The 27,846-nt window shown below is 46.9% G+C and overlaps 1 protein-coding gene across 4 annotated transcripts in view; it reads right to left on the bottom strand.

Moving 5' to 3' along the window:
- The window catches only part of ZFAT (zinc finger and AT-hook domain containing), a 91,993-nt gene that overhangs the window by 22,977 nt on the left and 41,170 nt on the right, over positions 1 to 27,846 (bottom strand). For all 4 annotated transcript variants that reach the window (XM_083516546.1, XM_083516547.1, XM_083516549.1 and 1 more), the window contains exons 8-11: positions 16,980 to 17,067; positions 12,747 to 12,896; positions 8,428 to 8,601; positions 5,829 to 5,917 (exon numbers count right to left, since the gene is read on the bottom strand). In XM_083516546.1, coding sequence (XP_083372672.1) covers positions 5,829 to 5,917; positions 8,428 to 8,601; positions 12,747 to 12,896; positions 16,980 to 17,067 — 501 coding nt within the window. The remainder of the gene's footprint in view (positions 1 to 5,828; positions 5,918 to 8,427; positions 8,602 to 12,746; positions 12,897 to 16,979; positions 17,068 to 27,846) is intronic.

Here is a 27,846-nt window from a genome sequence, read left to right as displayed (position 1 = left end):
CTATTTACCGATCAATATACTGGTTTCCACTGAAAAAAATATCATTGTCTGGGAACTATGAAAGCTCAGAAATACTATTTTCCCCTGACCGAACAGAGGCACTCAGTCTCCAGAGCTAGTCCAGTTAGAATTGCATCGTGTGCTTTACAAAAAATTAATCACTTCACAAAAATCAATCAGTACAGATGTCCTACAAAGTTTCCTTTAGAGACCTCAAATAAATCCATGTAAATAGGTTTCCTGACTAGAATATTGAACATAACAAGGCATTAACATTCCTGAAACATGTTTCGGGTGCACAACAATGCTGAGAAGCAGTTGTTCATATTCCCATTTTAACAATGGGGAATTGAGGCTGAAAGGTAATTGGCGTAAGGAAGGCGTTTCAGTCCTTCTCTTTACTAGGCCACATCAGAAAACAGTTCCTTGTGCATGTGGTCAGGACTCAGCAGTCCTATCAGAAAAATATAGTTGGCTCTGTGGAGTTTTCACATGTACAAAAGGGTTAAAAGACTGAGAAATGAGAACACTGCAACAATAAAATCTGTCTTTCAGTGTGTATCCTGCAAAATGTGTGTGGAAAGGAACTATCAATATCTTCAAAAGGCTATTCCTTACAGACACAATACTGCCTATTATTGAAATATCATAGTTGCCTGCTTGGCTATTTAACAATAAAAACTGCTTTGACCTTTAAATGGTCTAAAGGTCATAAAAAAATATATCTTTGGACCGATTTTGTATTCCAGCTTAGATGCCTTAGCAACAACAATTCACAGAGCCACTTGCAATGTTACGGTGTGATACAGCTTTGGTTTTGAACGTGGGATGTTCTGGTCCAACTCCTCATTCAGGCAGGATAACAACAACAACATATTACTTATACCCTGCCCATATAACTGGGTTGCCCCAGCCACTCTGGGCAGCTTCCAGCATAATAAAAGTACAGCTAAACTGCCAAATAATAAGGACCTCCTGATACAGGGCTACCTGCACATGTCTTTGGAAAGATGTGCAGTTGCTTATCTGTTTGATGTTTATCTGTAAGAAGCTTTCAAGGTACCTTTAGACACCTTTTACAGTGCGAATTACCTTGCAAAGTTACTGGGAGGCAAAACCAGCATTCGGAGAACCTTGAGATACCAAGGTAACTGGCATGTCTAGCCCTGACCTAAATGTTGGGGACCTTGAGAGCCAGTGTGGTGTAGTGGTTAAGAGCGGTAGTCACGTAATCTGGGAAACCGGGTTCGTGTCTCCGCTCCTCCACATGCAGCTGCTGGGTGACCTTGGGCCAGTCACACTTCTGTGAAGTCTCTCAGCCCCACTCACCTCACAGAGTGTTTGTTGTGGGGGAGGAAGGGAAAGGAGAATGTTAGCCGCTTTGAGACTCCTGAAGGGGAGTGAAAGGCGGGATATCAAATCCAAACTCTTCTTCTTCTTCTTCTTCTTGAGGAGTTGGCAGGGCTCCTTGAATCCAATGCTGAGAATTCCCTTGAGGGGACCTCTGGGTTGATACCCAATAATGAACTTCTGGGACCACAAGGAGAAGGTGAAGCAGCCCTAAGCCCTCAATAGCACTGGCACCAAGCACTTTTAGGGCCAAAGAGCGATGGCTCAGTATGCATTTACAAGACCCGGTGTTGGTGGTCTACTCGTGAGTAAGTGGTCCCTGCTCATTGCCAACAGCTGTGGTTTGGATGTGGCTTAGGAGGCCTGAGTATATAAGACCTCCCTTGTACATCTTCCACTGGCGAGAAGCAACACAGCTCTATGGCTTCTAGTCCCTGGTGGCAGAAGTTGCCTTAGTTGAGCTCCCTGTGATGTTGACCTTGGACTGTTTCCTGGCCTTATCTCTGGATTAGGTTGGTGACTTGAATGACTCTCTGTGCTTGATCTCTGTTTGGAAGATGCTTCTTGGAAGCTGCTGCATCTGCAACCCTTCCCTGGTTGCTGAGTGCTTAGGTGAAAGGCATCTTTTGTAACCGGGACCTTAGCACCTGAGGGCATCCCTGTGGAGAGGCACTGTAACCAGCGATGCAGCCAATTAGTGGGGAACGATAGATACTGCTTTGGTCCAGACTCCCTGCCTCAAACCTTGAGAAGGTAAGGGCAGCATGTGATGGGCAAGGATGCTCAAGAAGAAACAGCAGAGTCTTCCAAGGTATGGGTTGTGAAAGTAGCTCTGTTCAGAAATGTACAGGCAAAGAATGGATTATGGAGACATAGCACAAGTGGTGGCACCAAGGCAAAAAATCAACGTGTAGCTTCCCAACAGTCTCTAAGCAGGCTAAGGTGCCTCTGTTCAAGGTGATCAGTGCAGCATTTCACAAAACTGGTACCCAGTCCATCTTCCTTCATCCATCTTCCTCATGGGAAGTGTCTCTGTTTACTATCTAGCTGGACAGCCTAAGTAGGCCGAGTGCCAACTTGAACTGTTCCCACCCCCCCCATCAGCGAATCTTTAAAAATCAACTGTTTTGCATCCGCTTTGCTTCTGTTTCTTTACTATAGGCATAGGCAAACTCAGCCCTACAGAAGTTTTGGGACTACAACTACCATCATCCCTAGCTAACAGGACAAGTGGTCAGGGATGATGGGAATTGTAGTCTCAAAAACATTTAGAGGGCTGAGTTTGCCTATGCCTGCTTTACTATGTATGGTAAATTGAAAGCAATTCCCAACTGAGTTTAATGAGTAGGAACCCATCGATCCTCTTTATCTTTCTGTACCATTTGACCATTTGTTATTCATTTCCCTCTGAACATTCTTCAAACGGCACCAAATTCTATTTAAGGATATTTATGCCGAGAAATGTAAAACAACTGTCATTCTGAAGGGTAGGCTTCTCGATCATACTTGAACCAAAATTAAGCGGGAGGGTTTCATGCAATTTTTAAAAAAATATATAAGCATGCGTTTATTATTTATAATATTGCATTTTTAAGGACGTTGAGGGTGCTGGTAAAAAGAGAAAAGGAACATAGATGTAGTGAACACATAAATAAATACAGAAATGCAAAGAAGGTCATGGAGAGACCACACGCGGAACAAAGTGAGAGATTGTTAAGTACCTGCTTGGTGTCACAAAGCCCACGCATACATTTTAATCGCTGTTGTTCAATTTATCACTTGTGATAGCTCAAGGCCATATTTTAAAAAGAGGGCTTTGGAACCCTTTCCTACACCATGCAGTGACTGCTGAGGACAGATGCCAAATAGGCAGAGAAATATATTTGACTCTCTGAACTGTAGGCTATGTTCCATTCACACTAAAGCAAGAGCTTTCTGCATGTGTGTGTGTACACACACACACACACACACACACACACACACACACACACATATCCAGACAAGCAAAAGCACTACCACAGAGCCACAGCAGCAACATACATTGAAATCACTATCATACCACTTTAACGGTCATTGCTCCTCTCCCTGCAAGGAATTCTGGGAGCTGTAGTTTAAGGGTGCTGAAGGTTGCAAAGAGACCTGACCCCCCCATCTTCCTCCTAGAGCTACAGCTGCAAGAGCTGCTTGACAACCAGTTCTTCTTTCTGGGAAACTCTGAGAGTTGCGTCTCTGCGAGGGGAATACGGATTTCTTAGCAAATCTTGGCAACCCTGACAAACTACAGTTCCCAGGATTCTTTTGGGGAAGACATGGTTGGTACAACGCTGCTTTTTAGAAGGGTGCTGTGTATGTGGCCAAGGACCCATTCTAGCAGACAAAAGCACTTGAGGGCGACCTACACCAGGGGTAGTGAGGGCTGTGGCTTGGGGAAAGTCTCAAGGGCTTGAGAGACAGGCCTGGAGGGTGTTGATAGGCTAGTGCCATTTATATGTGCGCACCATTCAGCCTACTACTACTAATTTATACCCCGCCCATCTGGTTGGGTTTCCCCAGCCACTCTGGGTGGCTCCCAACAGAACATTAAAAAGACAAACATTAAAAACACGATAAAAGATCGAACATCAAAAACAGGGCTGCTTTCAGATGTCTTCTAGAAGTCAGATAGTTGCTTATTTCCTTGACATCTGGTGGGAGGGCATTCCACAGGGCAGGCGCCACTACCAAGAAGGCCCTCTGCCTGGTTCCCTGTAGCTTCTTGCAGTTAGGGAACCGCCAGAAGGCCCTCGGAGTTGGAGCAGAACGATGGGGGTGGAGACGCTCCTTCAGGTATATTGGGCTGAGGCCGTTTAGGGCTTTAAAGATTAGCACCAACATTTTGAATTGTACTCGGAAACGCACTTTCTATTGTTTTATCTTACTCAGCCTAACACAATCCTCCACTCTCAGCCTTGCATCAGCCACTGCAGTACATTATGTCCCAGCCACTTAAATAGTTTGGTGCTGATAATCGGTTCAAATGACTTCAGAATTCGCCTTGTTCATGAAATTTTTGGCCAGGCATTCTTCGTTTGCATCTTTTTAAACATATGCCAGAATGGTGACCAGATGGAATATCTGCCTCAGAAACTATACAAAATGACCGTGTTTTATCAACATCTATTCTGGGATGCACACAAGAAATGCCAGCATGTTTCTGTTTAAGGTGGACTTGTTCATTCGCTGAAATAATATTGGTCTAATAACTTGAGAGCACGAGGCAGAATTACTGAAAAGAAAATAATTACCTTATCCTTACTGACGTCCACAAAACCAATGAAATACAGATGGCATCATATTATATTGTAACTGTAGCTAGCTAGAATTCTTTCTGTAAATATCGGAAGGAAAGACGAATCCCAAAAATGCAAGCATGGAGAAAGTAAATTGCATAAACAGTGGTGCCTCGTAAGACGAAAAAAATCCGTTCTGTGATTCTCTTCGTCTAGCGGTTTTTTCGTCTTGCGAAGCAAGCCCATTGACGGATTAGCGGATTAGCGCTATTAGCGGCTTTTAGCGGCTCATCTGCTGATCGGATCAGCTGATAAGCGGCTTAGCGGCTTAGAAAAAGGGGGGGGGGAGGAAAAAAACCCAGCAGGAACTCGCAAGACATTGTCGTCTTGCGAAGCAAGCCCATAGGAAATTTGTTTTGCGAAGCACCTCCAAAACGGAAAACTCTTTCGTCTAGCGAGTTTTCCGTCTTGCGAGGCATTCGTCTTGCGGGGCACCACTGAATATGCAATCCTGGATACATTAAAAGATGTGTTCTTTTCAATGCCTGAAGAGGGCTAAAACACATCAATGATAAAATGCATAAGCATCATCATCATCACCACCACCTAGAATGTAGCTGCTTAGCCTTTGGGGGTTTGTTTCTGTTGTAAAATAGCAGGCCTTTTGTTTTAATATCCCCAATGCACAGGTTGTTTTGAGCCACAGCTTCGAAAGCTACAGGAGGGTCAAAGTTCAGCCCAGGGATCTGAGGCTTAAGGGCGGGGAAGTGAAACAAAACTTAAAGACTAAAGGCAGGGGAGAGAAGTGTACAGAAGAGGTATCTATCAAATCAGGAGAAATGGATAATCAGCTGAATATCAGGGCTTTAAAGCACCCCCCACAGTTCTAGACATGCCTGTGCCAGTATGGTTTAACTGCAAGCTGTGTAGGCAAAACCGGGTCACCAGACGTCATTGCGATGCCAGGTGATTTGGAGGTGGGCAACCCCACCTGCCAAACTTGGCCCATGGGGGGGGGGGAGAAGATAGAAGCTATAAGGATCTCTCTGGCTCCAGCTTCCCATGCCGATCCAGGGACATCTAAATCTGAATCCTCTAACCTTGGGCATAGTTTGCTGCAGTATCTCAACCGCTGCCACGTGCTGCACCCGCAATAACTGCTTGGCGGCACAGCGGTTCATGCAGCCAAGTCAGCAGCAACCTCCTTACCTTGAACGAAGCATGCTGCTCCATGTGCCTCAGCAGCTGTGGCTTTTGTGCGGCAGTATAATCGCACACTGTGCACTTGAACTGTTTCCCTGAAACAGAAAACCAACCATTTCAGATACAAATGCGTTGTCTCATTTAAACAGAGGAAAACAGATATGAAGTAGCAACCGTCATGATTTAACCCTGCTATTCCTGAATTTCTGTTTCTATAATGCTGCTTTTATTTGTTTCTGAAGCTGTGATTTACCCGCCTTTATGATACGGTTTCACTGTTATGTTGAGTTTCCATTTACGCATCTTCTTGATGCATGTTTGGTCATTTGCCTTCAGATGGCAATCTCTGAAATCACTTGAATGTGTTCTATTGAGGGGATGAACTTGAGAGAATGAAGTGTCCTGAAGGAGAATCGCCACCTAAGGCAAAACTAGAATGATTTTGCCTCTCTTAAAGCCCACAGTTTCAAAGGTCTTTGGACAGTCTAAAAGGTTAATTAAATGTGACAAGGGAACATTAACGAGTCAGTTCTCCTGTAGGTTTTCATGGGTGGCAAATCAAGTTGGGGCAGCAGTGATAGGTCAGGAGGTGTTTTAATCCTTCCACCACAACATTTTCCTGATCTAAACTACCATCCCCAAATGTGGTGGAGAATTCAGGCTAGGCAAATGGTGCTGTGGAAAAGGTTATCCTCCTCTTTCTCATAACCCCTTCCCTGTGGCTTCTTTAAACTTCACAACATTTTAAAATTGACAATAGGAGATCTCGATCATAGATGCCCTACACCACATCTAGCTTTGCCCCAATATACTCAAAAGTAAAGCCGTAGGCTTTAAAAACTGTATAATTCCTGGTTTATGTACATTGGTATTGATTCCTTAGATTCGTAGGACAACAAACAAACACAAGGGAGTAACAGCCTTTGAATCCTGATGGCATAAAATAAACTTTAAATAAACCTGAGCATGTCGTAAGTGCTGCAAGCAATTCTCTTCCCGAATGCCCCTTTTAACATTTCACATCATTTATTTATTTGCTTGACTTTATGCTATACAAGTCTGGACTGCAGAACAGTTTACAGCATTTAAAGCATCTGTCGTGCCTCTTTTTAGAAGCTAAATCGGTAGCCCATCTCTCTTTAACTCTCAGCTGTTTGCAAACTGTGGAAGACTCTCAGTATGATGCGAGCATATTAAAACCTGCACAGAGGTCTGTTTTACTCCAGCTCCTCCTTCATTACCACGACAGAGAATTTCTGTTTGAAATCCTTTCAGCAACAGCTGTCAAAAACTTAAAAGAGAACCCCAAAGTGCAAGTTGAAAAGGCAAATCTATACTAACTTGTCAAGTTTTCTCCTCTAAATTTTAAGTTGTTGATGGATTTCCAGAGAAGCTTATGCATAAGGCTGACAGTTCCCATAAAACACGGTGGAGGGAAAAGGCTTGATGTTTAGAACGTTCACTATCTAATTGAACTTAGAAGTCATGCTCTGTGTTTCATTAGTTACTGTGAACAGCAATAAACTCGGACAGAGATTCATTCTGTACTGATGTGCCATTCTTGGCAAGAGGAAGGAATAGAAAAATGTTGGACAGGGGACTGCTGAGTTTGCAGAAACAGCCTCCCAAGAACAGAAGTGGCTGGCCAGTTGACAGGAAGTGCTAGGTGAATCTTTGATCTAATCTAGCAATGCAACTCTGACTATTCTTCATGCATATAATAAAACTTGGTGCAAAACACACGGCTTGCATTTAGGCATCTTTAGAGAGTGTTGGAAAAGAAACAAAGGTGAGAGGTGACAATGTGTGAGCAGATGGAATCTTAACACCTTGGTGTTTTGGGGTTTTTTTAGACGAGTCATTGGGCAGGTTGTGATATCAAGGGGCCAATTGATTCACTCCATGCACAGGGCTTCTGTGTGGCATGGTGTAGCACAGGTCTTTATCTCCCTTACCACCGACTTGTCAATTACTTGGCATCAAATGATGTTGGTTGGGACTTCAGAGCACCACTTGGGTCTTGGCAAAGCGCTCTGAAGCCCCACTGATCAGCTGAGGGTTGAAGCCAGCAGCTATTAGTTGACAAGCAGCCTTGAAGTTACTGCCTTCTTCAGGATTGGTTGCATGATCCGACAGGCCTGGAGTCGCTGCCTATCTGCTAATAAGTGGTAACTTAAGCCCAGTGGAGTTTCCTGTGCCATGACCCCAGTGCAGCTGAACCCAGCACACTTGCTCTCCATTTCCAATGGGAAATCAGGAGTGCCCTTGAAGACTTCCAGTTGTGCATCGGCAGCCACAACTCTGTTTGCCCTGCACCTGATGTTATACATCACATCAGCTGCGGGGCAGGCGGGCATGGCTTGGGGGAAATAACCTTGCCGGCCAAATCTGAACCCGTGCCAGGCTTAATTAGCCCTGTGGGGCAGAACTCCCCCACCCCCGGCGCAAGTTTGTATAGGGTTTTCTATGCAAGCCACCCTAACTCCATGCCGCACCACTGCATTGCTCTGAGTCGCTGCTAGCTTGCAATTTCAAACAAGCAATATGATGCAAACCATTGCGGAAGGGCTTTGGGTGGTCTCAGCCCTGATAGAGAGCTACTTGCCATCGGCGGTGTGGAGGAGCTTGTGGCTCTTCAGGGTGCCTTTGGATTTGAACTTCTTCCCGCACATATCGCACAGGTGGGTCTTCTCAGTGCTGTGGCGGTTCATGTGAGCTTTCAGGTTGCTCTTGCTGCGAGTGGCATATTCGCACAGGGAGCATTTGAATGGCTTGATGCCTGTGCAAAAAAAGAGAACAGAAATGAAGAAAGGACTGTCTGGAGATGACCGGTCAAAAACTTTGCAGGGATATGAGGAATGGCCACTTGAAGGCAATGTTCTAGGACTACTTCAATGTCTAAAATCCCTGGTAGAGAAGAAGGATCCTGAGTTCATGTTAGTAAAGGTAAAGGGACCCCTGACCATTAGGTCCAGTCGTGGCCGACTCTGGGGTTGCGGCGCTCATCTCACTTTACTGGCCGAGGGAGCCGGCATTTGTCTGCAGGCAGCTTTCAGGTCATGTGGCCAGCATGACTAAGCCGCAAACCAGAGCACTGCACGGAAATGCCATTTACCTTCCCACCGGAGCGGTACCTATTTATCTACTTGCACTCTGACGTGCTTTCGAACTGCTAGGTGGGCAGGAGCAGGGACCGAGCAACGGGAGCTCACCCCGTCACAGGGATTCAAACTGCCAACCTTCTGATCAGCAAGTCCTAGGCTCTGTGGTTTAACCCACAGCCCCACCCGCGTCCCATTATTATTATAGCGGATTGCAATGAGCAAGTCTCCCCTATTCCTAGGCAGTAAGGGCAGGGGGTGCTGCTGCTGCAATAAAAAGGAGGGAATGCACAGAGGGATGACGGATGCAAAGGAGCAGGAGAGTTTCAGTTCTTTTCTTCTGCATTGATGGTGGAATATATGAAGCAGAGAGACTGCACTATGTGTACACACACAAACATAGCTAGGTCATTGCAGCTTACTTTTCTATGCGGAAATAATTTCTGGAGCTCTGAGAATATCCAGGCTTGAAAACAACAGCCTTTGCATGGATGACGGTAATAATTTAATTTACCCTTTTGTGTGTGGATATTATCGGGCAGGAATACTCGCTGGACTAACTTGTGATTCATTAATTCAAAAACAAAAGGGATTCGAAATATTAATTGCGGAATAACTTTTGACTTATCTGCTGAGGCAGAAAATCGCTAAAACGGGTAGCTTTGAACTAGATGAGCCACAAACAACTGATTTACATAGACTTTGCTGTAGCTCCAATAGAAGATGCAGCAGGAGACTTCAAAAAGCTGACTTATGTCAGAGCTCTGCTTTCGGAGTACTAGAGCAACAAAGGGGGGCGAGGTGGAAATATACTGCTTGCCATTTATCATGTCAAAGATGTTATAAATGAGAAATGCAATAAATAAAGTTAGCAGTGGGAATTAATGTAGAAGCCCTATGCCAACACGGCATGTGCTAGCCTATTTTTCCTTTAAAAAAAAATATCAGATGGAATATCCTTCCAAGTGATGTTTAATTGCAGCATTAACTAAATTGGTCCTAGCAGATGCCGCTGTCCTGGTGAACACTATGCATTCACCAAAGGTGTTCATGGTATGTTAAAAACCTATTCAGCCAGTGCTGTAGCTAAATGTACCACCTGGAAGAATCTTTTATTAGCCAATGGGGCTTAATTCTAGCTAAGTGTGTTTATATTGCAAATCTTAAAAGTTGCACCCCTCTCCTGTTGCCATATCTGTGATGCTGCAAAGGTGCTCTCTGGACTGCCTTCAGCAGTGTTTTCCAAACTTGGTTCTCCAGCTGTTTCTGGTCTACAACCTATTGGGACATTCCTCTGGGCCAGTCCTGCAAAACACTTCGACCCATATCCGTAGATGTTGAGCACGCATTAGCAGGGTTCAGCGAAAGCGAGATTGTGCCGGATATCCGAGCACAATTCAAAGTGTTGGTGCTGACCTTTAAAGCCCTAAACAGCCTCGGTCCAGTATGCCTGAAGGAGCGTCTCCACCTCCATCGTTCTGCCCGGACACTGAGGTCCAGCGCTGAGGGCCTTCTGGTGGTTCCCTCACTGCGAGAAGCCAAGTTACAGGGAACCAGGCAGAGGGCCTTCTCGGTAGTGGCACCTGCCCTGTGGAACGCCCTCCCACCAGATGTCAAAGAGAAAAATAATTACCAAACTTTTAGAAGACATCTGAAGGCAGCCCTGTTTAGGGAAGCTTTTAATGTTTAATAGGTTATTGTATTTTAGTGTTCTGTTGGAAGCCGCCCAGAGTGGCTGGGGAAACCCAGCCAGATGGGCGGGGTATAAATAATAATAATAATAATAATAATAATAAATTGATGTAGCATCAGAGTCTTTATTTACAGCAAAGAAAACAAAAGCATCATGACGAGCGGTGAGCTGTGTCTTCTCACACAGGCAGTTCCCTCAGAAGAGAAACAGAGAACAAGAAGCGGAAGTATCTCAGACTGACTTCCATTCCCATACACAACAGTACAGAAAAGTAAACATAGGAGCATATGATCCAGCAATGGAGAATGAAAATACTAACACAACCCCCATCATCCCTAGCTAGCAGGAGCAGTGGTCACGGATGATGGGGACTGTAGTCCACAAACAACTGGAGTCCCAAGTCTGGGAAAAACTGACCTACAGTAAGCACTTTTCCTGAGGGGCAGATCATGCATGCAAGTTCATCACCTGATGACTGCAACATCAAGTGACGACTTGCATGCCTGAATCATCATAGATCTCGGGTTAATTGGCCACCACCTGCTACCTCCTCAAAGTGCAATACTTTTGAACAGAGTCGGTTTACATTTTCAGCTGCCGGTCCTTGCGTTAAGAAATTCTGGGTTGTGTTCTACTCAAAATATACCCACTGAAGTTAACAGCCCTAAGTTATGTCCATCAATTTCAATGGGTCTTCTCTGAGTATGAATAACATTGGCTGCAACTTGAAGTGTGAACCAGTCAGAAGGGTGGAAGGCTTAACGAGCTGATGTTGACGAAAGTACTGGGAAAGCAGCAATTCTACGCAAATGCCCACAGAAGTGGGCTTCGAGGGTGAAGAACCAGGACTGTGAGCCTCACAGGGAACTTCCAGACCACTGCATTTCAGGTGCGATTCACAAGCACCAGCAAATTCAAGTTGCTGATTGGGCAGTCATGTGCAACAAACCTGCAAAGACTGGACTTTTTGTGATAAGCAAAGCGATGGAGAAAATGCGCTGAGAAGCGTGGGGTGCCACTTGCTTTGATGCATCATCATCTAACCTCCCTAACATGCCCTGCAAATTGGAATGAATGCTTGTTAAATAACCGACATACCGTATTTTTCCGTGTATAAGACGACCCCTATTTTTTTGGACTGCAACAAAGAAAATTGAGGGGGGGGGGGATTGCCCAGAGTTGTTCAGCTTTGGGGGGGGGGGTTTCAACACCTGCCAGCAACTGCAAATCGCACGCATCGCCATGGCCACCGATCGCCTGCACACTCGCAGCCACAAGCCCACCTGCCCACTTGATTCAACCACAGCCGATTCAACCACCTCGCCACTGACGTAAATCAACCGCCCAATTGCTGCAGCCACAGCCAATCGTCAGCAGGCCTTGCCACAGCAACCAATCATACGCCCAATCGCCACTGCCAATCTTCTGCTGGCTGCTGCCACCAACTGCACGTCCCCCTCTGCTTTCTGTGTATCAGACTCCCCACAATTTTTGCCTATAATTTCTAAGGAAAAAATAACATCTTATACATGGGAAAGTACGGTAATCTGCCTGCAAGCAAATCGGGATGGATGCTCTGTGAACTGGAAGGTCTGGAAGGGCCCGAGTTTCCTAGAAAATTCTCATATGTATCAGCTTGGTAACAAGTGCCCAAATTATGTATCTCTGCAATCAGCCAAGCTTGTGCCAACTGTATTGCTTTGCTTACCTTTGGACCACATCAGTGAGGCTGAGGGTGTGTGTGTGTGTGTGTGTGTGTGTGTGTGTTGTCTTCTGGGCAGCCCAGGAACTCTCTACATGCTGCCCAGGCTTGCATCCTGTGGAGCTCACTTTGACTTCATCTCCGGAGAACTCCATTGTGTCTCGAGACAGACCGATGCCAACAACAGCAACGTGATGAACAGCAGCTGTGAATTAACACCTTTCCCCCCAGCTACCGCCTTCCCTTCTGTGGAAAACACTGGCTGCATGACATGGTCCGTAACCTCAAAGACCCCTCACCCGAAACAGCTGCTAGTAAATTGTGTGGTGGAATTCCGTGCGTCTAGCTGGGCCATAACCGGAGCATCGGCGTGTCAGGAAGTGATCGCTATTTTTAAGCAGATTAAGTGCCAGCTACGCTGCAGTTACCTTGATGGGCCCAGATGTGACGCTGAAGGTCTGATCCATTCTTCATGAAGTAAAAATTGCAGTAGGGGCATTTCACGGCTCGCTTTCCTATCAGCCCTTTCAGCTGAACTCTCCTGCCAACAATCTCGGAGATGGTGTTCATGGAAACCTCTGGAGAAGGGGGAGAAAAAAAATCACATGGGGGGGAGCTTTAGACTTCAGAAAACACATGACAATAATGAGAAAACATAATATTTAGATTGCTCCTTGCCACGTCCTTTCAATAGGCTTCCTTTTCCTTGTTTTCTCTTCTCTTCCTACCTCTCTCCGCACCAGCCTTCCAGTGGGGTTGTGAAGTCTTAAGGAAACTGCTTCATTATTTTACAGCTTTTTCAAGGACTGGCCATTGCTTTTGTGTGCTGAGTTGCCTCCATGGTGACTTGCTATTTTTGTGACAAATTAAGAGGCTGGTTGCGCCATTGCTGCAGAAATGGGTGGTTGTTTTTTCCCCCTTTCTGGCAGGGAGCACTCTCAGGCGGCCAATACCGAACCGGGCAGCTTCGCTAACCAAACATTTATTAGCTTCTATGCTCTCTGAGAGGCGCATAACATTTGCTTAAGGTTTCACCTGGGATTTCCGGAGGAGCCCAAAATACCCAAGCAGGCAGGTCGTTAACAACACCAAAAGGCCTGAGAATACAGATGTGAGGCTATAATCAACTAGAAATAATGAAGTGATGGGACCACGTTGCTGAGTCCCAAGAGTGCGTAATGGTCAAGCTAATTGCATGCCTTTTAAAAAGATGCATATGCTTATGCGACTACAGCAGCAAGGATACTTATTGCAAAGTATTGGAAGACACAAGATCTACCCACACTGGAAGAATGGCAGATGCAATTGATGGACTACATGGAACTGGCGGAAATGACTGGCAGAATCTGAGATTTGGGAGAAGAAACAATGGAAGAGGACTGGAAAAAGTTTAAAGACTATTTACAAAAACATTTTAAGTTGTATGAATCTTAAGAAATTGCGCGATTTAGAAAAATATGGTTCCAGTAAATTTATGGTAAATTCAAGTTATAATTAATTGATAATACCTATTTTAAATTAAGAAACTTAACATCTGAGAAGTACTAAATAAGGTATGACACAAGGTAACAATTTGCTGATAATTTTTATTGCTGAGAACGCAGGGTAAGGGAGATGTGAGGAAGTCCAATAAGTTATATAAAAAAGCTATGAAAAGTTTTGTTTTTCTTTCTCTTTTATTTTCTTTTTCTTGTGTATAATGTTAATGTATTTGTGTATTCAATATGTGTTTTATGTTTGAAAACTTAATAAAATATTTAAAAAAAGATGCATATGCTGAGTGTATATTGCAGAGTTAGAAGGGACCCTGAGAGTCATCTAGTCCAATTCCCCGCAATGTAGGGAACTCAACTAAAGCATCCATGACAGATGGCCATCTAACCTCTGCTCAACCTACGGGACTGCCTCTCCCGATACGCCTCGCAGAGGACCTTAAGGTCCATAAATAGCAACACCCTAGAAGTCCCGGACCCTAAGGAAGTTAGATTAGACTCAACCAGAGCCAGGGCCTTTTCAACACTGGCTCCGGCCTGGTGGAACGTTCTGTCTCATGAGACCAGAGCCCTGCAGGATCTGATTTCTTTCCGCAGGGCCTGTAAGACAGAGTTGTTCCGCTTGGCCTTTGGCTTGGAATCAACTTGATCCCCTCCCTCTCTTTCTTTTTTCCCTTTTTCCTTCTGTGATGGAACTCCTAATTGGGGACTTCCCTGGCTTTTTCTGGCCCACGCAGGACCAGTCTGGATAGTTGGCCTTGGTGAAGATTTGACGTTTTCATCCCCAAAAAGTTCTTTGATTTGAGTTTCTACTGAAATGAGGCTGCATTTTAATGTTGTATTTTAATCTTGTTTTTAAGTTGTACTGTGTTAGTCGCCCTGAGCTCTGGTCTCAGCTGGGGAGGGAGGAGTATAAATAAAATTTATTATTATTAAAAAAACCTCAAATGGAGATGATCCTGCAGGGTCATTGCCACGGATCTTGGGGCCTAAGCTGAGAACCTCATGGGCCAAATCTGGACTGAGTGGTCAGGCCTTTCTTCAGAATTAAAAGGGGAACAGGGGTTGGGAATATCACCTCCTGTTACTGGCAGGCAGGATGAAGCCTCTGGATTGGCCAAGCGTCAGGCCTCAGCAGGGGTCTGTTTTTTGAGAGCCAGTGTGGTGTAGTGCAGTGTTTCCCAACCTTTTTTGGGCAAAGGCACACTTGTTTCATGAAAAAAAATCTCGAGGCACACCACCATTACAGCCCCGTGACGTCAGCGCGCAGCGTCACGCCGGGAGGGACATGAATTGCTAGCAAATTACATAATCACCTCCTTGAGGGCTGGCTCATCTTCTCCGAAGGCAGAACCCCATTAATTAACAGCACAGACTCACACCATAGCCAAGACGAGGGGGGAAAACCTCAGTCATGCACAGTCATGCATATGTGGGGGCTAAATGAGGACGAAGACCGGGCAGAGAGCAGAGTTCAAATCACCCCACCTGGCCAGGACAATCCCTGGGTGCTCCCTTGGGCCACTCGCCTGACCCACCTCGCAGGGCTGTTGTTGCGAGGATAACACGGGGAGAACCACGCGCGCCCCCGGGAGCTCCTTGGAGGAGAAAGCGGGCAATGAATGCAATGCACGAAATATATGAGAGGCGACCAGGTTTTGCAGGTGAGGGGCCCCCGCCAGCCTCCGCTTCCAACACCCGGCGCAATGACGCTGAAGTTTCCCCCCGGGCTCGGCTCGGGGAGCAGTGCTGCTCCCCCCCGGCTCCCCTTCGCCCTCCCGGCTCTCTCTGCCGCCCACTGGAGACCCCCCTCACCTGCCAAGTCCGGAGCGCCGGTGGAAGTTGCATGCATGCATGCAGGGCGCCGCGTTGCCATTGCATTGCACTGCACTCCATGCAACGCCTGCACGCATGCATTGCCTTGCACGCCCGCCAAGGGGTCTCCCCGCGGTCCAATGCGTCCCCTCCGGCGCGGATGCAGCATTGCAAAAATAAACCCCCCCCCCGACGCAGCCCTACCTGGGGGGCAGCCTCCGCCGCTCCGCCTCCGCGGGGATCCCCGGGCTCCATCCTGCCACCCGATCTCTGCGGGGGCGCAGGCAGGCTGCGCGGGGTCTGCGCGGAAAAGCCCCTGCCCGCCCGGCCGCCGCTGCGCTCATTCCATGGCCGGGAGAAGAGCGCTTCAAACAAAACGCCCGGCCCGCCAGGCCACGCTGGGAAACGTAGTTTGCGCACCCCGCGCGGGCGCGGAGCCCAAGGGCGAGGGGACTACGGATCCCGGCAGCCCCCGCGCCGGGGACGGAGGGGGAGAGGCCGGGTGCAGGGATGGAGGGACGGGTGGGCGAGCGAGTGAGTGAGTGGCAGCCACCAAGCCTTGGCCGAGAGCCAGGAAGGGCCTCCCCGGAGGAGGAGGAGGAGGAGGGAGGCGCAGAGCGGGAGGGAGGGAGGGAACCCCAGGGGTCATCTAGTGACGGCGCCCCAATCGAAAATTTGACTTTAAAAAAAAATCTTTCGAATTTTTTAATTTTTCCCGCGGCACACCAGGCAACATCTCGCGGCACACTAGTGTGCCACGGAACAGTGGTTGGGAAACACTGGTGTAGTGGTTAAGAGCGGTAGTCTCGTAATTTGGGGAACCAGGTTCGCGTCTCCGCTCCTCCACATGCAGCTGCTGGGTGACCTTGGGCTAGTCACACTTCTTTGAAGTCTCTCAGCCCCACTCACCTCACAGAGTGTTTGTTGTGGGGGAGGAAGGGAAAGGAGAATGTGAGCCGCTTTGAGACTCCTGAAGGGGAGTGAAAGGCGGGATATCAAATCCAAACTCCTCTTCTTTGGTTTTTGGCTGCTGAAGCAAAGGGAAATGGTCCAGGCAGGCAAGGCAAAGGCTAGAGCATGCAGATTGGGTGTAGAGCCAGGGCCAAGCAGAGTTCAAAATAAGGCAAGCAAGGTGAGGCGAGGCACCAGGAGTTTGCTGCTGCTGTTGCTACTAATAACCATGAGCTGCTCCGACTAAGGAACCACCTGTAGTATCAGGACTCTATAGGGCTGGACTGCTGTTTTCCACATACGATAACCAGCATACACAACACAGCTAAAATCCATTGCTTAGTCTGCAGCACGGCTCCACTATTACGCTACATTTAAGACCATTAATGTGGCTCGTCTTACCTGGGTGGTTTGTCTTTATGTGCGATTTTATAAGTCGGTCTTCGGTAAAAGATTTCTCGCACACAGGGCAGGAATAGCTCTTTTTGTCCTTTGAAGGGGGGAAAGAGAGAGAGAGAGGAAAGTGTCTGTTATCAGTTTGCTGAGCTGATTGCTAAACTCATTACTCGCTGAGTAATATATGGCTCCCAACAAGGTGATAACTGGAAGCCTCGGATGCCAATTTCAGCTGGCGTTATGAAGAGCAAGAGCAGTTATCATGATGAGGTACACCAAAGGAAATACAGAAAATTAGGCTTCGTTACAAAATAGTTTATCTCAGAATGATTTACAGCTTTTGACTTGAAGCGTGCATGCCTGTATGTCTCTGTAAACATGATCTACCTCTCCAACTCACGTACAAGCTGCATATGTGATTCAATCTACGTAGGCAGGAAAAATGAGGTGGGATCAGGATGGTAGAATGGACCCATTTTGCTTATTCGGTTTATAACCTGCCCATGTACAGGTTCCTGAGCTGACTTTCAGACTGTGGTTTTGATTGCTTCTCTACTTAAAAGGAAAAACCATTCTCTGCACGTACACCCTTGTGCAAATTAATTGAAACAAAGCATGTTTTCTATCTTACTCGTAATCCTGTACTCAAAACAAACATGAAAAGTCAGTTGATCATTAAGGTGTCAGAAGCCTGCAGCCAATAGAAGGAATGATGCGCTCACCACAATATACTGAGGTTCTACAAAAGAGAGTTATTCCAGAGCTGGAAAAGAGATATCCTGACAGTACTGGGATATTGTAGCAGGACCTAGCCCCCTGTCACACATTGAAAGTGGTGAAGAAATTCATGACAGAGCAGCAAATGCAGGTACTTGATTGGTCAGGGAATTCCCCAGACATAAATCCCACTGATAATTTGTGGGCTATATGCAAAAGTCGCCTCCGTGCTATAGACTGTACAACTATGAAGACGCTCATTCAGGCTCTGATTCAAGTGTGGAACAGGGATCTGAAAATCAACAGTGACTGTTCAAAACTAGTAGACTCCATGCCAAACTGTGTTCAAATGCTGCTTAAAAATAGCGGAGGACATATCCATTACTAATGTACGTATATGTGAGTTTTGTACATGTATATGTGAGTTTTGTACAATAAACTACATTGTTTGTTTCAACTACCGTAATTTGCACAAGGGTGTAGAAACCTTGTCCAACAGGGTGGTAAATGTAAAGGGACCCCTGACCATTAGGTCTAGTCGTGGCCGACTCTGGGGTTGCGGCGCTCATCTCGCTTTATTAGCCGAGGGAGCCGGCGTACAGCTTCCAGGTCATGTGGCCAGCATGACTAAGCTGCTTCTGGTGAACGGAAAACGTTTACCTTCCCGCCGGAGCGGTACCTATTTATCTACTTGCACTTGTGCTTTCGAACTACTAGGTTGGCAGGAGCAGGGACCGCACAACGGGAGCTCACCCTGTCGCGGGGATTCAAACCACCGACCTTCTGATCAGCAAGTCCTAGTTTAACCCACAGCACCACCCGCGTCCCTTCCAACAGGGTGAGGACAGGGCTAAAACATTTCTTCCAGGTGCACTACTAGAGCAATGCAATGGCAGGCCAGTGATTCATAAGACCACTGCCATCCATGACTTGATTGTGGGTGGAGAAATTGACCTGGAAGCTGGGCTTGTTCTTGCTGCTGCTTCTTCACCAGCGACGCAGGTTGTGTGGGTGCAGTGATTCGTAAAAAGTCCTTGGTTTTCACCAGGTGTTCTACTGGGGAGACACAGTTCTCTGAGTGCATGTTCCGGAAGGTGGGCAATAGGGGCAGTACAAGATTCCTTTCGGTGTACCTGCCGCACCAAGCATTCCCTGCCCGAGCTGCTTCAGGCAGTGCCAGATGTTCTCCTAGAGACACCTAGTTTGGTGGTCCTGGGTGACTTTAACATCCATGCCAACATGACTTTACAAGGGGCTGCTCAGGACTCCTTGAAAGCATGCCCCCCATGGGGCTGTCCCTGAATAAATCTGGCCCTACACACAGCCATGGACATGCCTTAGATCTGGGGTTTACCTTAGTGATCTGACACCAAGTTCGAGTGGAACAAAAGAAGTGCCACAGTTAGATCACTTCCTGGTACAACTAGACTTCTCTGCGATCCTTCCCCTCCACAGGGAGGTAGGACTGATTCGAGTGGTCCACCCCCGCCACTTAATGGAGCCAAATGGCTTCCAGAGAGTGGTAGGGGATGCATTAGCCATGTTGATGACCTCTCAGCTGATTCCCTGGTGGCCTGCTGTAATGCAGAGTTAACCAGGACTATTGACTATCTGGCTCCTAAGCTCCATCTACGATTGTATGGAGCTTGGCGGCCCCGATTATGGCTTTTCTTCTCAAGCCTGCCCTTGGAAGCTTTTAACAGGCAGGTAAAAAAATAATAATAGCCCTATTTACTCTGGCTTTGTGTGCTGCTACTTAGAAGCTCAAACTTCAGCTGGAACTTTGCATGCGCCCTGGGACTATGTGTCTGTCCTGGCACTGCTCTGAGCAGTTAACGCGGTGCCTCTGCAAAGCAAAAGAGAAAGCAGCCTTGGTTTAAGCAGGATGTTCTTGCATAGCTGTAGCCATGCACAGGACTGAATGGTGGCAAGGACAGTTGAATCAGCTCCCGGAACCTTTAAAGGAAGTGCCTAGCCTTATTTGGACAGCAAGCATTTCCCACTGGTAATTAGATAAAAGTCTTAATTTGCATTTTGGGGGGAAGTGCCACTGCTTTGAGATGGGGGCTTGAGGGTCACCTTCTGTCCCAGGCCTGAGGTTTTTGTGCCTCTGATGTACAGGTGTGAACAGAGAAGATATGTTGACAGTCCTTAAAGATGGATTGCATGCCACCTTCGGCCTGCGTGTTGGGCATTCCTCAGCGCAACAGTGCTGCTGTTGACACCACTTAATCTAGCAGACCCTTGGATTCTTGCCTTGTCTAAGGCACTGATGTTGTGAGTCTCTCGGAAGTGGATAAGTCACAGAGGGCTGACACCTCCCTCACAACGGGCCTGTTACACTGAAATGGCTTTCTTCGGGAAATTTTTACTAAGGAATTGAGTTCTGGGCCATTTCATTCCAATGTCATCTGAGAGAGCAAAAGGAAGCTAATGGCAATGGCTTCCAAGTCCCAAGACTATTCTTTCTATTTGTGCGTGTGTGAGAGAGAGACCATATATGCACAACAGGGCCCGGATGGTTCAGGAACCGGAAAATAAAATACACAGAAGCTGAAGTATATTATAATTCCAGAGCTAATAATTCCGAAGCCAAGCTGATGAGTTTGAGACTCTAACTCAATTCTGAGCATATGGAGTTAGCTCAGCGAGGGCCCTGGGGAACCCTAACAGGCTGGAAGAGTCGTGCTGCTGCACTTCTGCAAATGCCAAAATCTGCTTCCTGGAAAAGCAAAATGCCAAGCGAGGCACAGAGACAAAAACGTGCGGGCCTCGCAGAGAAGTGACAGGATGCAAGTTGTGTCCACAAAGGGAACGCAGAAGATGCTACCATCATTTAAACTTCATTGCCTGTCATTGCTGAGCTTTAACATGGGTGAGCGAAAAAAATCTGGACTGGCTGCCAATCATTGTCAAAGTGTCTCTGTATTTGTAGTTCTTTCCACAACGCACAGCTGGTGTTTTGCACACAAACCCTCGTCTGTGTAAAGCAGGATTACGTACACAGCAAGTAATGCCCACTATTGGGTTTTTGCAGCAGCGTGGATTGGGAATGGTTCGGTAGTAGGCGGTGTTAAGATCACCCCATCATGGAATAAGTTCCTAGTGAGGTTTGGATTGACAGGGATAGTTCATCCCACATTTGCTTCTAAACCAAGGCATTCCATGCTTCCATCAGAAGAATAGCTTCCCCAAAGGAAGAAGAAAAACAAGAATACACCAGGCAGCCTTGTCCTATTGAGCTACAGGAATTCTATAAGCAGTGGTCTGTGCTGCCACATCTAGTGCAGCGTTCTAGCGGTTAAGGCGAAACAAAAGCTCAATTCACACATCTGTTTGAATGGCTGCTTGTGGCACAGCTCCACATGGGTGGTGGTTATAATTCTATGTATAATTCTATAAGGCCTGGAAATGATGCCTTATGAGGAACGGCTAAGGGAGCTGGGCATGTTTACCCTGGAGAAGAGGAGGTTAAGGGGTGATATGATAGCCATGTTCAAATATATAAAAGGATGTCACATAGAGGAAGGAGAAAGGTTGTTTTCTGCTGCTCCAGAGAAGCGGACACGGAGCAATGGATCCAAACTACAAGAAAGAAGATTCCACCTAAACATTAGGAAGAACTTCCTGACAGTAAGAGCTGTTTGACAGTGGAATTTGCTGCCAAGGAGTGTGGTGGAGTCTCCTTCTTTGGAGGTCTTTAAGCAGAGGCTTGACAACCATATGTCAGGAGTGCTCTGATGGTGTTTCCTGCTTGGCAGGGGGTTGGACTCGATGGCCCTTGTGGTCTCTTCCAACTCTATGATTCTATGATTCTATGTTAGAATATTTAAAATGCTATTTCATCATCTGATGTCCTTCTTCGTGTACTTCCTCAAGAGTTCTGGAGGGCGGCAACACGAGAACGGGCCTTGATTTATTTATTTTTTAGCTGTTCCAACAAACATGGTGTCCTTCTGGAGCAGCTGCCTGGTTTGAGATTTGGGTGCACAATTTTACGGTAATTTCCTTTCTATCTGCAGGACTGTTTCCTGCACTGGAGAGCGTCTCCTTGCCTCTGTGGCTGCAGGCTCAACCAAAAGGCATCCAGTTTTTTTTTAAAAAAGAATAGTTTAAATGCTACCATTCTCACAGTTCAATCTCCCTCCCCCCCCCCCAAATATCATTTATGACTATTTTGCTTAGATGTGCCCATGTGCTGTTTTTCTCAACGGCAGCGTCCTTAGACTATACCTGTCTCAACCTCGAGAAGGGAATTCCCAGCCAAAACTTTGCAGCAGCAGTATCAGTCATTTGGTGGTTTTTTGCAGAATTTTCCCACCGCTGCCTGGAGAACATGTTGCTACGCTAATCATTCAGAGTTAACCCTGTCACTCTTCCAGCCGGCCCTTATGAATTTCTTGGTCTGAGATTCTGCCTGCCTGAGCCCGCCCAGGTCATAAGCAGGGAATCCCAAAGAAAGCCTCCAACGCAAAACAGGGGCTTCTCACAGTGACCTTGTCATACATGGTGACAGAACCTCTTCTCAAGGACTCAGGTGGGGTCCCTTTCCAATAACTCCCTGTCACATTCTTGGCACTTGCCTTTTCCCTCGGCAAGGAAGAGAGCAGTATATGGCCTGCTTTACAGAATTTCGCCTTTCGGAAATGTCTTTCAAGACTTTCTGAAGGGCGTGAACAAAGGCAACATACTTTTAGACTGCCACAGCTACTGACAATGGATAGCAGCGTGTTGCAAATGAAAAGAACTTGGCAAACTTTATTACTTCCTTTAGGGCACAGGTGTAGTGATGTATGGAAGAGAGAGCTGGACCATAAAGAAGGCTGATCGCCGAAGAATTGATGCTTTTGAATTATGGTGCTGGAGGAGACTCTTGAGAGTCCCATGGACTGCAGGAAGATCAAACCTCTCCATTCTGAAGGAAACCAGCCCTGAGTGCTCACTGGAAGGACAGATCTTGAAGCTGAGGCTCCAATACTTTGGCCACCTCATGAGAAGAGAAGACTCCCTGGAAAAGACCCTGATGTTGGGAAAGATGGAGGGCACAAGGAGAAGGGGACGACAGAGGACAAGATGGTTGGACAGTGTTCTCAAAGCTACCAGCATGAGTTTGACCAAACTGCGGGAGGCAGTGGAAGACAGGAGTGCCTGATGTGCTCTGGTCCATGGGGTCACGAAGAGTCGGACACGACTAAACGACTAAACAACAACAAAGGGAACAGGTGGCAGGGGGACTGAGAAACAATGACAAGCCCAAGTCACACGAAAGGTGGCTTCGGATAGTTGTCTGTCATGGTACAATGCGTTATACAACTTTACAAAGAGATACACCCCTATAGTACTCCAGTGGCAGAGTCGCCATCAGCCGCGGTTGTGCATCAGCAAATATGCTCACCTGGTGAATCTGCATTATTTCGGAACCAGCTTTAAAAAGCAATCTCTTCATCCTTGTCCAACACTTTTAGGTTTTGGGGGGTTTGGGGGTATATCACAGGATCTATCCCTGCACAGAAAATCACCACATGCAGGGAATGTTAGATGTCAGGTTCACAAAGCAGGAACCTCAGTTCCTTAAAAAGCTAGTTCTTTGACACACGAGTTTTCTATTTGCGGGAAATGTTTTCTCCTCTCTAGAAAGGAACACCCCATAATATGAGCCTCTGCTTGCTTTACAGAACTGAAACAGCCCAGTTGGTTTATCGCCTCGGTCAGGACAGGCACTTCCATTAGGCAAACTCAGGTGGTGGAAGAAACTTGAACCTCCAGCTTTCTGGCAAGAACTTCCTTTTAAAAGCAGTTCATTGAAATTTTAAAGTTTCAACTAAACTCAAAAAGAATGATGTGGTGGTGCATGCACTCCCCTGGATGTCAGAGACTGGCTAGTGTAGAATCAAGGGCTTCCACACCTCCTCCTCCACCTCTTCTGCTCCATTGTCTCCCAGGACCAGAAGAGGGGTAAAATGGGAGGAGTAGAAGGTGACACACAGGCAGAGTCCTTGCCTGCTTGTGTGAAGCTCAGTTAGGGGAGATACACAAGTTGAGGTCCATAGCAGGACCTCCCTGCTGTGCCAACTGCCTCATCAGGTGCACACCTAGGAGTAGCTGGGAGAAGTAGGACTGATGGAACTGCCTTTCCATAACTTGCAAGCGTGCTTTTGACAATAGTTAATTCCTCACTCTGGGCATTCCTCGCCTGACAGGGCCATGACATTGAGCCACCTTTCCTGGAATACAGTGGTGCCCCACAAGACGAATGCCTCGCAAGACGGAAAACCCGCTAGACGAAAGGGTTTTCTGTTTTTGAGCTGCTTCGCAAGACGATTTTCCCTATGGGCTTGCTTTGCAAGATGAAAACATCTAGCAAGTGTTCCGATTTTTTTTCGCTTCCCCCCCTTTTTCTAAGCTGCTAAGCCGCTAATAGCCTTTTAGCCGCTAATCCGCTAAACCTTTAATAGCCGCTAAGCCTTTAATAGCCGCTAAACCGCTAATAGCTCTAATCTGCTAAGCCGCTAATAGGGTTGCTTCGCAAGACGAAAAAACTGCTAGACGAAGAGGCTTGCGGAACGGATTAATTTCGTCTTGCGAGGCACCACTGTACCTTGTTCTGAGGAAGGATCCCATTCTTCAAAATGACACAGGTGGATGGGGAAAGATTGCTAGCGCAAAAGCAAGCATGGGTAGGGTGTGTATGCAAAACCACCTGCCTCGGGTGGTTCCTTGCCTTGCGCTGACCCCGACTTCGGTGTCCCAAATGTACCGCTTATTGGTATATTTGAGAACGTACTTGTCCACTTAGAAGGGGAGATGAAACCTTTGAACACACAAAAATACACCTCTGTTTGGTGTCAGAGCACAATGGCCAGGCACGAACAACGGTGAGAGCTATTTATTCACTTTGGCAGGGATCCAAGCTGCTATCGAAGCCCCCAGAGGTGTCAAACATTCCATTAAAACTCCGTTTTCTTCTCTTGCACTCCCAGTCCCATCTCCCCGCTCGTTGCCACAATTATTTCCCCAATGGCTCGAAATATTGTTCCCTTTGTTACTTACAAGTGTGAAACGGAGAAGCCTGCTAATGTCGAGCTGCTGGAAACTAATCTGAGTGCTGGAAATGTTTGTTCAAGGCTTTCTATACATTTCTGCCAACACATTTCACCTTGCGCTGCACACAATGTGTTACCTCACCCTTGGGATGTGTCGCAAAGTGGCAATTAATTAGGCCCACTTTTGACTGCATTTCCCTCCTTGCACGATGAAAAGGACAGAAAGTCAATAAGAGCTCTTGTAATGTGGAAGCAAACAAGAGTTTTATTATGTGTTTTATACATATATATATATATAAAATTGCCAAGAAAGGTCCGTATAGTAAAAGCTATGGTTTTCCCAGTAGTGATGTATGGAAGTGAGAGCTGGACCATCAAGAAGGCTGATCGCCAAAGAATTGATGCTTTTGAATTATGGTGCTGGAGGAGACTCTTGAGAGTCCCATGGACTGCAAGAAGAACAAACCTATACATTCTGAAGGCAACCAGCCCTGAGTGCTCACTGGAAGGACAGATCCTGAAACTGAGGCTCCAATACTTTGGCCACCTCAGGAGAAGAGAAGACTCCCTGGAAAAGACCCTGATGCTCGGAAAGGGGGAGGGCACAAGGAAAAGGGGATGACAGAGGATGAGATGGTTGGACAGTGTTCTCGAAGCTACCAGCATGAGTTTGACCAACCTGCGGGAGGCAGTGGAGGACAGAAGTGCCTGGCGTGCTCTGGTCCATGGGGTCACAAAGAGTCGGACACGACTAAGCGACTAAACAACAACAAATATATATTGTAATTTTATGATGTGAACCTCCCTGAGATCTATGGGTATAGGGTGGCATACAAAATTTAATAATAGTTTTGCGGCCTTTTGTGCTTTTTCTGCTTCTCAAAACACTTCCATGTGCAACCTTACAAGAAGGGCTCTTTCATGAGCCAAGCGGAGACAATTGTCTCAGGCAGCAGGTTTGGGGGACAGTGAACTGTCAGGCAACACCCCCGCCTCCTCCCAGCCCCCTCTTACTGTCCCCAGTTGCTCACCCCACTTCGCAAGGATTTCTGCCTTCTCCCACCTTGCTCTAGGAAAGAGCCAAGAAGTCCTTCCTCAGAGGGAGGCATTCTGGGCAAGCTGGCTTGGAGAACATTTGCATTAACCCTTCTGGAAATGCTCTTTCAACTTAGAACTTTTTTAAAGTTTATAGAGCCTCTATAGGTGTTGCAGCAAAGCCATAGTGGTAACAGAGGTCCTCTCTCACAATACTACTACTACTACTACTACTACTACTACTACAACTACTACTAATTTATTATTTATACCCCGCCCATCTGGCTGGGTTTCCCCAGCCATTCTGGGCGGCTTCCAACAAAATATTAAAATACAATAGTCCTTTAGATATTAAAAACTTCCCTAAACAGGGCTGCCTTCAGATGTCTCCTAAAAGTCTGGTAGTTGTTTTTTCCTTTGACATCTGGAGGGAGGGTGTTCCACAGGGCGGGTGCCACCACCAAGAAGGCCCTCTGCCTGGTTCCCTGTAACTTGGCTTCTCGCAGTGAGGGAACTGCCAAAAGGCCCTCAGAGCTGGACCTCAGTGTCTGGGCAGAACAATGGGGGTGGAGACACTCCTTCAGGTATACAGGGCCAAGGCCGTTTAGGGCTTTAAAGGTCAGCACCAATACTTTGAATTCTGCTCAGAAACGTACTGGGAGCCAATGTAGGTCTTTCAAGACCGGTGTTATTTGGTCTCGTTGGCCGCTCCCAGTCACCAGTATAGCTGCCGCATTCTGTATTAGTTGTAGTTTCTGGGTCACCTTCAAAGGTAGCCCCACGTAGAGCGCATTGCAGTATTCCAAGCGGGAGATAACCAGAGCATGCACCACTCTGGCGAGGCAGTCCGCAGGTAGATAGGGTCTCAGCCTGCGTACCAGATGGAGCTGGTAAACAGCTGCCTGAGACACAGATTTGACCTGTGCCTCCATGGACAGCTGTGAGTCCAAAATGACTCCGAGGCTGCGCACCTGGTCCTCCAGGGGCACAGTTACCCCATTCAGGACCAGGGAGTCCTCCACACCTGCCCATCTCCTGTCCCCCCAAAACAGTACTTCTGTCTTGTCAGGATTCAACCTCAATCTGTTAACCACCATCCATTCTTGTAGTCTCAGGCACCTCGGCCAGAATGCCTCACTCTGAAGAAAGACCCCCTTGTCCTTTCCTAGGGTGAGCCAAGGAGGATGTGGAAGGCGAACAGAGGCAGTGGTTAGGTGGGTGAACGGGGAGAGGACAATGATGAACAGGAATGGCAGTGACTCAAACAGTGCAACCTCTTGCACCTGCCCTGTGAAACAAACACGTTTGAACTTCTCTGTGTGTCACGGATTCTGTTAATGCACGAAAGGATTGGAAGACAAACCGCATCTGCCCTGCAGCTGTAGCAGGTCTTGCATTCGCATTAAGAACCAATTTTAAAACATAGCCCACTTAAGCTTCAGGCTGAAAGATGCTTTCAGGTCCTCTTTCCATGCAAGCAGCCATTTTCTACCTTCCTCTGCACATTGCAATTTCAAAGCAAAGGAATGGACTATCAGAAGCTGACTTTGGAGCTAAACACATGCTATCAGGAGAATGGCAGAGAGAATGTATTGCTGAGCTGTACTACTCCAGACCGCAAGCAGAGGAACATCATGCTTGAACGCCCTCTCGCATTTAAAACAAACAAAGCCACCACCTAGAGCACACCAAGCTGGCATGTCAGGGAGAACATTTTCCCTGGCATGTCAGTCATCTTTGGGCACAGAGCTTTTTAGTAGGGTGGATGAGTCAAACATTAATTCCTTGCCATGAACTGCAGACTGAATGGTACAGTCCAAGAATCACTGTGACATGATTCTCTTGGCTGTCTTTTTCATCCCTCTGGTCAGTCAAAAAAACGCATTACTGTGGACTTGCAATTCACACCCGTCCAACTTCCGCTATTTCAACTTCAGGCCGTTGATATCGCACAAATTAAGCATGCAGAAGGTGGAGAGCTTGAAAGCTCTTTCGGCACCGGGTTTTTCCTGAAGCGGAGATTTTAAGGCATTGTTTCTCAAACTGGGATCAAGCTCTCATCATCCCTAGCTAGCAGA

Source organism: Podarcis liolepis (assembly GCF_965112155.1).
Source record: "Podarcis liolepis genome assembly, chromosome: 8".
Taxonomy (NCBI): domain Eukaryota; kingdom Metazoa; phylum Chordata; class Lepidosauria; order Squamata; family Lacertidae; genus Podarcis; species Podarcis liolepis.
The sequence above is the reverse complement of the archived record's forward strand: the minus strand, read 5'-3'. Positions and strand labels throughout refer to the sequence as shown.